The sequence below is a fragment of the Aphelocoma coerulescens genome (genome assembly GCF_041296385.1).
Source record: "Aphelocoma coerulescens isolate FSJ_1873_10779 chromosome Z unlocalized genomic scaffold, UR_Acoe_1.0 ChrZ, whole genome shotgun sequence".
Classification (NCBI taxonomy): Eukaryota; Metazoa; Chordata; class Aves; order Passeriformes; family Corvidae; genus Aphelocoma; species Aphelocoma coerulescens.
In genome coordinates, this window is record NW_027184085.1 from 57,818,520 (window position 1) to 57,833,601 (window position 15,082).

At 38.4% G+C, this 15,082-nt stretch overlaps 1 protein-coding gene across 2 annotated transcripts in view; it reads right to left on the reverse strand.

Moving 5' to 3' along the window:
* Positions 1-1,385: 1,385 nt before the first annotated feature.
* The window catches only part of SRFBP1 (serum response factor binding protein 1), a 67,580-nt gene continuing 53,883 nt past the window's right edge, over positions 1,386-15,082 (reverse strand). For both annotated transcript variants that reach the window (XM_069002122.1, XM_069002121.1), the window contains 4 exons: positions 4,918-4,999; positions 3,299-4,043; positions 2,840-2,877; positions 1,386-2,110 (listed from right to left, as the gene is read on the reverse strand). In XM_069002122.1, coding sequence (XP_068858223.1) covers positions 1,920-2,110; positions 2,840-2,877; positions 3,299-4,043; positions 4,918-4,999 — 1,056 coding nt within the window. In that variant the 3' untranslated portion in view covers positions 1,386-1,919. The remainder of the gene's footprint in view (positions 2,111-2,839; positions 2,878-3,298; positions 4,044-4,917; positions 5,000-15,082) is intronic.

The following is a 15,082-nucleotide window of genomic DNA, read 5'->3' on the forward strand; positions in this document are numbered from 1 at the left end:
TGGAAGGTTGCTTGAATTTCTCATTCCTCTGGGAGACAATGCCATTTAAGATAGTATTACACATACTGACATTTGTTCAGTATTTAGAAAAGCAAGCCTAACCACGTGGGGCAAACCATGCCTAGATATTAATACAGAATGGACCCACTTGAAGGTTTAGTCTTCAAGAACTTCACATAGGATGGGACAGACAATGGGCAGGAATTGCCCCCTCCCTCTGTGCAGGAGAGGGAGACAGAATCAGCCACACCAGCAAGAGTGTAACATTACATTAAAAAAATTGAAGTTGTTCCTGCCATTTGACTCTAATGCCATCCCAAGCAGAATACACGGAGGTATTCCACAATGACTACGTATTTTAGACATTTACAGCAACTCCTCTGTGGTCAGGAGTAGATGTGATAGGAAGAGACCTCTAAACACGATTCAGTTCCAACCTGTTGACCAAGCAGGGCCACCTTTAAACAGCTACTCAGGAATGACTCAGTCAAATTCTAATGTCTCCAAGAATGGAGACTCCACAATCTTTCTCGGCACCTGTGTGCTGGGGAGCCCAGTATCGGTTCCAGCACTTCAGATGTAGCTTTATCTGTGCTTAGTCCAGGGCAAGGATCACCTCCCTCATACTGCTGGCAACATTTTCTAATGCAGCCTAGGAGGCTGCTGGCTTTGGCTGAGACACACAAGACTGGGTTTTTAAAGACTGAAATATGTAGGAAGGCCATCTACCCCTTAAGGGATGACATATTCTACAAGTTTGCATGGATTTAAGAGCAGACAAATCTGAAGAAAGGAAATCCATAGAGGCTTATTAAACACCATAAGCTGCAATATCACATGATGTCGTTGAGCTGTAAAACTGGACACTTGAAGAGATGGATGTTGCATGGTGTATCCCTGTGTGCCCCCTCTACCCTTAAACCATCCCTTTTTGACTGCTTTCAAAGATGCTAGGCTAGATGGGCCTTTAGTCTGATGCAGGACTTTCCTTAGGCATCTCAAAATGTTACATGAATAGTACAGTGCAGTAATTTACTAAGTTTATGAATTAATTTGATTATGAAAGATAACTATATTTAAATAAACAACACTATTAAAGATTAATTACATGTTCAGAATTTCTTTCAAGTAGGTAGTCGGAAAAGCACCTGAAGAAATAGTAAAATTTTTTTGTCATATCCCAATCAAATGAACTGCCTATGTCAGACGGGCCCTTAAAAGTCAAATGTTTCTTAGTGTACAAAGTTTTTTCAGGTTTTCACATTCTTTCAGAAAGAGCTGGACACACATGTTGAGGAATCCAGATGTATCTACCAGAATAAAGTATTAAAAACACCCTTTCAGTTCTTCAAATTGGCAGCATAATCAGAGGACAGAGATCACAATTTAAAAGCACAGTATTTTATTCTATCCAGAAACTTTCATATTATGCTTACAACTGAGTGGCTCTTCCAGCTACCTGATACAGTGATGAATTTGTGAAGTCTCTTCAAGTTCAAGAATCTTTTACTTTGTTTCAGTTGAGATGTATTTGACAATATAGAACCTTTCTTTTGACAACCAAATTCTCATATAAAGTACCCTCTTTCACATACAAAAAAGTCCTTCCAAACCCCCCTCGAAAGAATCTGTCCCATTCCAACAGGGCACAAATTATGTTCCTAAAAACCCTTCCTTCATGTTAGGGTGTATTTCATGAATGGTGGCACTACATAATGGGACATATGAACAAACACTATATGGCCATCACATTAATCAACAGACAGCACAAAGAATGAATGAAGCAATCTTGATTCTTCTAAGATGGCAAATAATAGCAGTTGCAATTTTGTAGGATGCAAAGGATATGGACAGTATAACAAAGATGTTCAAACAGCAGTTGGAAAAAAATTTTTTTTGAATCTCCATTTACATATAGTCTAGTCATCAAATTTAATCTTTTTCCCCTGGAATAATGTAATTTGAGACATTTGCTCTCTGCGTCTCCTGCTTGCTTCCCATGAAGGATGAAGAGGCTGCTCCAAACATGCTTTCTTATTGTTGCCTTTAATACCCCCTGAAGCTTTTACAAATGGCTTCTTCTTGAGCTTTGTTTCATTTTTAAGAAAACCTGTGCAAGTACAAAACAAAACATTAACTACATTATGAATCTTCATAAAAGTATGCAAACTACCTTGGGATTCCAGATCTTTTCAAAAATTTCATAATGAGCTATGGGGAACACAGTCATTTGAATATTCACAGCAAGATTTCTTCATCTTGCAGCCCAGTAAATTGCCACTTGGTAGACTGCAGATACTTAAGATTTATTAATACTGACTACACTCAAAATTTGTGTAGACAAATATTAAGCACAGTCTAAACATTTTGCATCACAATAAGCCAGTGAGTGTTACACAGTACAGATCAATATGACTGAAATTATATCCTCCATCCAATTAATTCCAAAATGGTACCACAGACTACAAATGGAATAAAATATTCCATATTCAGGAACTATTGAAGAAATTACTTATGAGACAAGGTACTAGTTACATATAACTATCTGGTACCTTTACCTGTGTACAAGTAACACTAACCGCTTGACAGACAGAAAAGCACTTTCCTGTGTAAACTTTATGTCAAGTACTTCTAATATGAAAAAACACAAAATAGCAGACAATATCCACAGACTAAAATGAGAGCTCAATGGTTTGACCACTTTAACAACAAATGTTAAAATATGTGCCACATAATTGAAAAGAAACAAAGTACAGCTCATCATGAATAGACTGCAGAAACAACAGAATTTCAAAATGTTTTTTTCTCTCATAATTTTACCAGGTTAAGTAATACATACCTGTTCTTTCATTTTTGAGAGGCTGGTCTTTAGCATTTCTAAAAACAAAAAAAGAGAAGATTTTTTTAAGGAACTTGTAAGATTACAAACACCTGTGAATAAAGAATCATCATCACCAAAACGCTCAGGCTGCAACTTTTCAAACGTAACATGCAAGCCTTGTCAATATTGCTGCACCCATGTTAATAAAGAAGTAGAAAGAGAAGTATTCAGAAGCGATTGAATTTGGGTGTAGATCTAGTTAGGAATGCTATGCATCCATCAGCGCTACTGTGAATATAAAAAATATGCATTGTCAAGGAAGCTTAAGAAGACTGGTGAGTAGTTTCTGTGAAAATGTTCTAAGGTTTAATGGGCTGAAATTCTCTTTGTTTAATAAGGGCTACTAAAAATCACAACCCTTTCCATTACTGCAAAGGAGGGAAGGAAAGGAGAATGTAACATGGGGAAAAGGTTTACCTTCTTCTGTTCTGAGAGTTCTGGTTGGTGGTAGACAACGAACTGCAGAACACTGATTCCAGCTTGCTTGCTTTTGCAAGTGGCTTTCTCTCTTCCATGATCAAATCTTGTGCTATCCCAGGCACTGTGCTCTCCTCTGTCTTCACTGTGTTTTTCTGAAGCCTATCCTTCTCTTTTGTTGAAGAAAAATTATTAACTGCTGCTACTTTTTTCTTTTTTTTTACTTTGCCAATGAAGAAGTCATCATTGCTATCACTGTCAGAATCTGATGACTCATTATAAAACCTCTCTTCAGTACTATCATCAAAGTATTCCTTTTTACTGGGATGCTCTTGGTCACTATCATCAATTATTTCTTTTATTGCATTTAATTTGTTCATACTCAGATTTTCTTTCCTTTTTTGATAGTCAAGTTTCTTTCCTGTTTTGTTTTGAGTGACTGCTTGCATTTCTACTGCCTGAAATGAAGATTCTTCTGGAGTATATGCTCCCTCCATTTCCACAGTTTTCTGCTCAGATTCACTCTCACAGAGTTCTTCAACCACCTTGTCAGTTTCTATTTTCATGGCTGGCTTTGTTTTGTGTTCACATCCTTGCTGTTTTTGAGGTAGCTTAGGAGCTTGGTCATCCACCAAGCTGCTCTTGGAATGTTGTGCTGATTTAGGCTGTTCTTCTGACTTATCCTTTTTCATAGGAGTGGCTTTGTCTGGGTTCTTTCTTGCATCCTTAAAAGCTTTAACAGCAGCTGTACAAAGGGCAGAAAAACATTTTGTTTCAGCTACACATGAATTTATGCAAGTTATTTTTATATAATAAAATATTTTTACAACTTGTATGTATTGTATTGAGCTTACTTTGAATGTCCTTATCAATTATTTCCTGAACACATGGGGCAAGAAATACCTTAGAATACAGTATCAACAAAAGTGAAGGAAAAACCTTGAAAATAATATCTATTAAATATGCTATGAGATTTGGGTTGAAGTGTGAACTTTGCTTTCTAAAAATAATTGGCAGCTGATAATAATGTTCACTTTGTTTGTAAAATTGCAAACTAATATTAAATTGCTCATATATAATTAAATGGGTATTTGATAGCTCTGTTATTAACAAAGTAACCTTGTGACATTACTGCTAGGACTTGACCCTTTTTAACATCAATTTTAGGTGGAAAATTCCAGTTTCAAGAGAAAAAGAGAAAACCTAAATAATCAGGAAAGATACCCTAAGGATTCCTGGGACAGTTTTCAGGGAAGATTAAGAAAGTAATTTGTAAAACCTTTTACAACCCAGCTGTAATGATCTATTTATGTTCCTACCTAATTTAGAAATACTCCATTGCATCTATCAGATTTTCAGAATTCCCATTATATGCTCTGCTTGTTCAACACCCTGTATTAAATAAATGTCATACTGTATACTGTCACATACAAGCCCATTTCAACCAATATAAATGGTTTCAAGTCTGTGGCTTGGTTCACTGCAGCTAGTTAGGCTTTTTACAAAAGCTTTTAGTTTTGTGAGTCTTTTACTTTTGTTCACACCAGAAATATACATGAACAAGGTAACACACCAGTAAGCTACAGATGTAATAAACAATTCAATAAAATGTTTCATACCTTTAAGTTCAAGAAATCTGGGCTTCAGGGTGGGGTGTGTTGCAAGTCTTGCCATGGCTCGCTCAGCTGCAGTACAATCTGGCTGCAAAGGAAATTTCAAAGGCATGAGGACAACAGAACAGTCAACTTACACAGGTCTGTGTCAAGTTATGCTACAATGCATACTAATGTGACTCTCACCATGAACTGAACAACAGGAAAGCTTATGACACTAACAGTATTTTATTTTTCATGTATTACTGTCATTCTAAATGCAGAAAAATCTGGCTGCCTAAACACTGACAGAAACGTAGCAGACATACATGTGATATTTCTCAGGTACTGAACAGGGATAACGTGACTTATGTTTTTTTTTAAAGCATACCAGATGCATCGTTCACTGATTTTACATTTACTATTTCACACAAGAGCAAACAAAATTCATGAACCCACCAAATAAAGATAATCATACTGGTAGAAGGCATTCTGCTTGAAGGAATGCAACAGCCTGCTAGAAGTACCGTACTGATCCCACAAAAGCTGGCATAATTACACAGCAGATATTGAAGGAATATACGTAAAACGTGACTGAAAGGCAAGGTCTAACTTGACCATAAAGACAAGCCTGAATGTGATGTGATAGAATACTGGAACTCTGCAAACTGATTCAAAGAAGAAATATGATCTTCTTGCTTCAATTTGACCAAAAAAAAAAAAAAAAAAAAAAATTCTTGTCATTGCTCTGCTTGAACAACAAAATGAAAAGTATCTAAGGACTTTTCCAAAGACAGCTCTGTCTTCTGTTTTGTTTTTTTTTCTGTGTGATTTTTTGTTTGTTTCTTTTCTTCTTTTTTGAAAGGAGGAAAAGTAGGTCTAACACATTTGTAAAATACAAATTTAGCAAGAAGATTTTTTAAAGCCTGGAGTTGAATTCTCTGGGAGAGTGGAAAAGACATACCTTTCTCTCTTCCTCCTAGTGATGCTGCAATGCATAAATGTTCAAATTGTTTCTGTGATTTGAGCTTTGTGCTACAGGAAGTATCACAGCAGAAGCCACCAGAACACCAACAGATGATGATATTCGTAAAGAACCAGGCAGGTGCCCTGTGACCCAACCTGAGCTGATTTTGGGGCCATCAACTCAACAGAGCATGCTGCCTCTCCTGTCCTAAGCGATCACCACAGCAGATGGAGCCCAAGCCACAGGTGTTACCTCGCAGGGAACAAGGAGTAGAAGTAGTACTGGCTCTACCCTACGATGGAGTTAACATGCTTTGTAGCAGACAAGATGGTGCTGTGTTTTGGATTTGTGACTAAAAACATTTTAAGAGTTGGTAACACACCAATGTTTTAGTTACTGCTAAGCAGTGCATACACAGCATCAAGGCCTTCTCTGTTTCTTGCTCTGCTCCTGCAACAGGCAAGAAACACCCCCGGGTACAGCTCATCCACGTGCACCGAAAGGACATCAAGTCCTTTTCAAGTCATGCTTAGCAATAAAAACTTGAGGCAAGGAAAAGGTATGGGGAGATGTTTATGGTTATGACATATATCTTCCCAAGTAACCATTATGTGAAGCCCTGCTCTCTGGTATGTGGCTAAACATCTACCTGCCAATGGAAAGTAGTGAATAAATTCCTTGTTCTTCTTTCCTTCCACATACAGCTTTGATTCACTCATTGAACTGTCTTTATCTCAAGATAGAAGTTTTTCTGACTTCTGCTCTTGGGATGCTCTCCCCATCCCGCAGGGGTGGGGTGAGTGAGCAGCTGCTGGGTGCTTAGCTGTTGGCTGGGGTCAAACCATCAGGACACACATGCTACCCAAAACATGAGCAATTCATGTTTCAAGTAGCTGATGTGATCCATGTAAGAGTGCTCAGTGGTGAATTGAGGGGTTTTCAGCCCCTGGGAGCTGGCAGAAGGGGTTTTACCCCTCGCGTACTGACACAAAGAAGCCCGAAGGTCAACGCTGACACCCCTCTGGAAGGTGGCACTCAGTGCCCAGCACACAATGAAATGTGGTAGAGCTCCTCACCCAAAAGGGGTTGGATCTTCCTGTTAGGCAGGCACACAGGCAAAGAAAAAAAAGAGGGGACACTCTGTGTTCCATGTGGGTTCATTCCTGTGAAAAGACAGGGACGAAGAGGCCATTTGGTGGGAGGGTCCAGGGATCTTATACAGGGTACAGAATAGGTGGGGAAAGGGATCTCAGCCAATGGGATAGAGACAAGCAGGTGGGATTGACAGGAAGGGAACCAATGGGAACAACACATAGCAGGGACTCAGGGAAGGATCCAATGGGGCATTGAGGAACAAGGAACTCTCTAGAACTAATACATATTAAAGAAGGAAAATGAATATACCTGTCTTCATACATAACACAGGGAGACAAAGTATTTAACCAATCAGGGGAAAACATGCAAAAGACAAAACAAGGGAATAATGGATTCTCACCATGGCTGAAGTTACATGCCAAACTTGGGTTGCTGACCACCACAGGTGGTTGTCTGAGTTCTCCTCAGGAGAAACAGTGGCTGGAGCCACCTGCACCGCCACACTGAATGTTACTTGTTTGCATGTCCATTTTCTTACAGCAGAACCACGTAACTATAAACAGTTATATATTCATTGCACAAAGATAGATGGGACACTTCCACCAACTGCTAGTGCAGGAGAGTCACTCAGTGCTTTGGTCTCAAGGAAACAGAGCAGAAGAACGCACTACAAATACACTGCAGTCAGTACGTCTAAATACAGAAGCATTTAATTGGTTTGCCAACGATAAATCTTCTTCCTCAACCAGTGCAAAGCAAATCCCATTCTGTAATTCTTTTGCCACAGTTTTAGAGCTTATAAAATATACTCTATGGTCAGCCGTATTTCATGTTTGAAGCATAGAGCATCTGGGAATTCTAGTACTTTCCCTTCCCTCAAGTCTCTGCTACTACAACATTATTTCTTCAGGTCAAGAAAAACTGGAAAAATGTTTTTTCTGAAGACTGTCTACAGAACTATGAACACTCACCAGAAGGGACAGGTCAAAAGATGGGTCCATTTCCAAGGGCCACAGACTGGCTTATTTCCAGGCTAGCCTAGCTCTGAGAACTTGGAATCTGAATTTTGATCCCCAGACAGTGCTGCATGCTGCCACCAGATTCTTGGGACAGAATGCTCACATTTCTGAAGATCATATGCTATTTTCTTTGGAGATTTTCCTATAGCTGGAAAATCTATTTCTGAACTTAATTAATACACTTTTTCCCTCAGCTACTTCCTGTGGTTTTGAAAGAATATACCATGAAGTTCAGAAAGCAGCAGCAGCTTCTGTGCAACATCTGGTGTCCTTTAATTCAAATATTTATAGAAAGGCTTTAAGCATATATAGGCAAATCCATATGGAATAACCACATTTTTTTCCTTTCAGCAAAATACTTCACAAACACTACTCACAGTGATAGCCAGCAGTTAACAAACATACAATATGATGTTCACATTCTCTAAAATGTCTCATTTTTCTGTGTATAGGTTTTTTGGTTTTGCTTTGGTTTTGGTTTTTTTTGTCACAGCCCATGCTCAATTTATTTTTCCTCAAGTATTTTTCAGTATATAAAATGTTATAGAAATACAGACAATACAGAAAAAAAAAACTTAACAAACGTCAACTGTCTTTACAAGCAAGAACATCCTCCCCCCGCCACTCCTGTCCCTTGAATGTTTAATTAGATACTAGAATTGTACACCTTTATTCTGACACACTTCTGCTACTTCCTGTATTATTTTGCACTAATATTTTTATGCAAGAATGTGCTAGTACTTTCTACAGCAACATTCTTCCTACTTCAGTGTGCAAATGAGGCACTGCAAAGCGAAGAAAGCAACAGAGCAGTGTATAGTGACACTTTGCAGTGAGATTTAAGTTACTGTGCCGGTTGAGGCTGAGGTAGGCTAATTTTCTTCACAGTGGCTAATATACAGCTGTATTTTGGATTTGCACTGAACACAGGGTTGATAACACAGAGATGTTTTTGTTTTGCTGAGCAGGACTTACACAGAGCCAAGGCCTTTTCTGCTGTTTGTACTTCCACACTGGTGAAGAAGTTGGGGGTGCATGGGAGGCTGGGAGGAGACACAGATGGGACAGGGGACCCCAACTGACCAAAGGGATATTCCAGACCATGTGACATCATGGTCAGTACATAAAGTGGGGGAAAGAAGGAGGAAGGGGGGGACATTTGGAGTGACGGTGTTTGTCTTCTGAATTCACTGTCATGTCTGATGGGCTCTGCTCTCCTGGAGATGGCTGAACACCTGCCTGCCCATGGGAAGCACCAAATTCATTCCTTGTTTTGCTTTGCTGTTGTGCACAGCTTTTGCTTTCCCTATTAAACTGTCTTTATCCCAGCCTGTGAGTTTTGCTGGCTTTTATTCTTCCAATTCTCTCCCTGATCCTGCTGGTGCAGGAGTGAGTGAGCAGCTAACTGCATGGTACTTGGTGCTGGCTGGGGTTAAACCAGGACAGTTACATACAGAACCATCTGAAGTCAGTCTCCTCTAACATTCTATCTTGGTAAATAATGCATTATTTCTGTAAATAATATTAAAAACATCTATTGTCAAACACACATGTAAGCCCCACGTAAGAGAAACTTGGCAAAACATGGCAATGACTGTGAAGAGAATGGACATTAAAAATTTGTGAAGATAAAAGCAGATTCACAATTAAAGTTTTGAGATGTGCTGGAACAGGGGTCAGAAGTATGGAATGTCTCTGAAACCTAGCACCACAGGATCAAAAGAAGGAGCAGTGTGATGTAAACATCAGGTAGAAGCTGTGTGGGTAGAACCTGCTTCATACAATGCAGGTAATAAAGGGAGAATGAGAGACTGTCTCATAGTCTCGAGGCAGATGGGATTGCAGAAGCAGAATGGTAAGCCTTGGTACTACGCCTGAGACAGTAGAGCTTCAGGATGAATTAAAGGGCAGAAACCTGTGATTAATTCCAGAACATGAAATGGAGACTTCTGACCATCACTTTATGCTGATTAATCTTTCTGTTCCAAGACTACTTCTGTCTGTACCCTCTCTGCTATAGTTATAATTAAAATGAAAGAGGTCATACTTTTGTTCTTCAGTTGACTTTTGCACAAAAGGGAATTGCCTCATTACAGATCTCATCGGAAACAAGTAGAAGCATATACTACTATAAGGACAACAACTAGAGTTTCACCTGTGTGAGAGTGCTGCCAAACTGGTAATGCTTGGTGGCGCTGCATCTGTCATTAGTCAGTTATTTAAAACAATGACATTGAAATGGAGAGAGTCAGAAACCCCACTGACAAGTATGCAGTACATGTCAAAAACCATGACACAGAAACCAGCCTTGGAGAATGTCATACTAGTTTCTAAACTATCTAAAAGTGCAATTTAATGTCAAATGTTAACAAGACCCCAATTTAAAAAAAAAAAAAAAAAAAAAGCACAGACAATACTAACCAGAGTAAGCATTAAAAAAATAACATCCAATTCAGGGCCAAAACAAGACGTCATTGCAATATCCTTCACAGCAGCTTGGGAGAAGAGCTCTCTATTAAAAAACAGCAAAAACCAAACAAACAACTAGAAAACCTGTTAATCCACACATTCTTTACAAAACTCTAACTAGTTACAGCTGTCCTTCATAACAACAGATGTGATTAATGTGAAGTCACAGGGTGGCTGAAGGTGCCAAATCATGGCTGCCACCCAAGTCTACACCATGACCTCATACTACTTTGGAACAAGACTTCAGAGAAGTTACTTTCTGACTGTGAAATGCAGCTAATTCTCCCTCTTGCTTTATGTCTGTAAGACACACAGCATGTGATTTGTGGCCATCAGATATGGTGAAGATTTTGGTATGGGATGCAACTGTTAATGGTAGCATTGCCATCTCTCAGCTCCCGACAGCAAGGGGTTGATTGCTGTGTCTCACATTAATGATGACAAATGATGACAAATTATTTACTCATCATCTGCCAAAACCTGTCATTTTTGTAATAAACTCTTACTTTGTTTTCACTTAAGCTTTAACAATTTTCAACATTAACACCAAAATTATCGTACAGGTGTTATGAAGTAGCAGTTATAAAATAGCATGACAGGTGAGAAGTTCTTACAGAAATAAATTCTTTATGGATATCAGGAAATTGTCCTAGCTTCAGCAGAATTTTTTTTAATTGGATCATACACAATTTTTAAAATAGGCTGGTGAAAAATTTCCATTTGAAGCTAAAAAAAAGTCTTAACAGATCTAAAACCCTTGCAAAAACTCATCAAGACCATGTTCTGTGATAGAACTACAGAATTAAAACTGAACTATTTCTTACAAAGCATCAAGATATACAAAGTAAACTTGTTTATTATTCTTTACAATGCTTGCCACAGTTTATAGTAATTTACATTGTTTTCTTTTATCATGGTAATTCAGCCATGAAAGTATTTGGATATTTACTCTATTCATCTTGAAAGCCGTGGTGGGTCAACCAGGTGCCCAGTGAAGCTGCTTTATCACTCCCCTCCTCAGGAGGACAAGGGAGAGAAAATACAATGAAAGATTCATGGGTTGAGATAAGGACAGGGAGAGATCACTAATCAATTACCACAATGGGCAAAACAGACTCAACTTGGGGAAGTATTAATATAATTTATTGCCAATCAAAAAAGAATAGGGTAATGAGAACTCAAAACTAAATCTTGAAACACCTTCCCTCCACCCCTCCTTTCTTCCCAGGTTCAACTTCACTTCTCATTTTCTCCACCTCCTCCACCCCAGGGAATAGGGGGCTGTGGGTCAGTTCACCACACATTGTCCCTGCTGCTCCCTCCTCAGCTCCAGTGCCTGAAGCACCTCCTCTGCTCCTTCTTCATGACTCTTTCTACCACATATTCTCACTCCCCTCTTCCCTGGCTGCAATTGCTCCTGTGCATTCTACCCCATTCCTTTTTAACTCTGTTATCCCAGAAGTGCTGCTACCATTGCTGAAGGGGTTGGCCAGTGGTGGGTCCATCCTGGAGCCAGCAGGCATTGGCTCCATCTGGCACAGGGGAAGCTTCTGACAGCTTCTCACAGAAGCTACCCTGACAGCCAACCCCTCTACCAAAATCTTGCCATGCAAACCCAACACAGAAACATTATGAAGAACATTATGAAACTGAAGACCCATGGCAACATGGGCAATGTTTTTGCTCATACGTAGAACTACACCAGGTAGAAGGCAGAAGCCTAGCTGAGCTTGCGTTGCTGGCAGCAGCACTGACTCAACTCATCACTGCCTACCACAGACTCTTGAATCCAGCATCAGGGAAGAGCACACAATTCTTCTAAATACTATAGGTACTTACAGTGCTCTAATTTTATTTGTATGTCTGGAAAGCTATCCTTTTCCCAGTAGATTTGTTCACTTAGATTCATGTTCATTTCCACATTAACTTTGTCTTGTCTTTTGGCTTGTCTTTTATCAAAAAGAAGTCTGATGTATAAATATGCTTCTATCATTCCTCTTCTTTTGAAATAAGAGTTCCAAAATAGGTCATAGATTCAAAACAAAAATAGATTATTTCCTGTTCTTTACTACATGCATGGTAAAAAATACGTACTATCCAAGCATTTTAAGAAGTTTACAGGCTCTTTAAAAAGCCTAGTACTCTAGGCAAGTGTTAGATGACCATATTTAATGAGTATAAAAGAGTCAATAGAGTTTCTTTGGGCTAACCTGTCACAATTAATTTAGCCAAGCAAAGAAGTGTGAAGTGAATGCTTATTTTTCAGATTGGAAATGGTCAAAGAAAAATGGAGTGTTTCATCCCAAACTACCTGAGTGATCTACAGCAGAGCCTGGCATAAACCCCAGACCTGCCCAAGTAAAAATTATGTACTTAATATTCTACAATTCTTTCCTTCTCTTCATGCAAAAAATCCAATTGCTATGATTGTTTCAATAAAGAAACGTCAGAAGAAAAAAGTCAAGATTCAAGTAGCCATGGATTCTTAATTATTTCCTTATGGAGAACAGGGTCAACTCCAGGTGTAAGTGGAAACAGCAAGACTGTGAGAAAATGAAAATGTTTCTAACTCATCTTCAGTTTTTCCAAAGCTAGTAAGGCTATGTGTCTATAATCCTCTCAATTTGGCATCCCACACAAACAATGCACACACTAAAAAAAAAACCAAGCTACTTCTTAAGGATATGAAAGAGGACATAAAGTGAGCACTGTGACGACTCCTCTCCCAGTTGTGATGGTCTAATTCATACCAACACTGAAACCACTGCTGGCATTTAAGAAAACCTAGTGCATGTTGAACATTACTTTATGCTGTAGACAAATGTGGACAAATTGCAAGTGGAAAACACTTGTGAAGTGAGTACTTCCTAAGTTAGTGTATAAAAAAAATTATTTAGAAATATCAGCAATTAAAACAACTCCCATAATTTAAACTGTACATCCAGGACAACTGACCAGGATAAAATACATGCAGTATAAAATCAAATGCAAATAATACATGCAGATAAAATCAAACACATAAAATATAGTAGTATAAAGGCTACATATTCTTTGGATTTTTTTAATATATAGCTTTCTATAAAATATATGCCTTTCATATATTTTGACATTTGAACAGCTGAGACACAGTATCGCTTTAAAATATATGCATCTTGCCAAACTGCATGAACAGTTCTGGGGGACAGCATAGTAAAGCAGATGGCACTAAAAAACCCACTCAAACTGCACATAAGAAAACCAAGCAAACATTCTGACCTGAAAAAGGCAAGAGACAATCATATTGGGAAATTAAACTGGAAAGCAAAATAAGATGAAATAGAAACCCTGAAACAAAAGATGTACTTCAGGGGGAATAGAAACAAAATACTCCTTGGATAACAGGCAGCAGCTGTGAGAAAGAGAAAGTTCTTTGCCACAAAATTCATGCAGTCTTAAGAGAAGATAATGAAATCTGGAGGAAACATCATATACAAATTAGTTTGACACCAACTATATATATTGGATCTGAAACCACAATTGACTTGTACAAAAAAGTGAAGTTGAGAAATCATTTCTTGTAACTGGCTACTAGAATGAGGGTCTGAAAAATTAAAACAGGCAGCTGTTTCTTAACTCTGAATAGAGAGTTAAGCTGGGTAATACCAAAATGAAATCTGAAAGAACCATTTCTTAGAAAAAAAATGAAAAATTGATTCTTTATACTTATTTGTTATAGAAAGGAGAGCAGAAACACAAAGGAGACCAACAACACTCAGGCAGTGCTGTAAACCAAGCAGTAAACAGCTCTCTAACTTCACGTTAACCTGAATGCATCTGAACTCCCATGATTCAGCTGTGCACCATGGGATTGTCCAACGATTGAGTGGAGCTCATGGTAGCAACTGAATTGGTGTGATACAGGGATGAGCTCTGTATTATTAAAACTATTATAATAGGCCAAAAAGTTTAAAACATTCTGTCTTGGATGAACCAAAGAAGTTTCGGAACTGAGATATCCACCACTCTCCCTATGATGTCAATATGCTACAAAACTCTGTACCCAACGACCAGGGATGTAATCTTGAAAAATCCTTACAATATTTCACTTTAAAACAGATGCTTAAACCTCCAACTGTAACTTGTCAGATGCAGCCTGATACTGCATGGTAAGTATAAGCACATATTAACCTAAGTTTATAGCAGAGAAAGTAGACGTAGTTGAGTTCCTCAAATTTAAAACAGATGTAATGCTTCAAAACTAGCTAGCGTTTGAAAAACAAGCACCAATTTAATCAGGTATGTTTCAGATAACTTATGATATAAAGGAAAAAAAAAATTATCCCTGTGGACAAACCATGTCTTGCTCAGACCTTTACATTTACAAGCATTATCACCAAGGAACACACCTATATATAACTAAAATATTGTCAGGTTAATGTCTTCAAACAGAACTCTCAGGAGAGACGTATTTCTGTTCAAAACACTGTTGAAGGAACTAAATATGAGAACCAGAGGTTTGGAGGCACAGATGACTTAAAAGACTTCACAAGCACTGCACACACTAATGAGGGTTAGGCTGTGTTATAATATACTACTCAAAACAAGACAGCATTTCTTGGCATATCACATTGCAATTTGTGTGCATGATTGAAAACAGATTTTT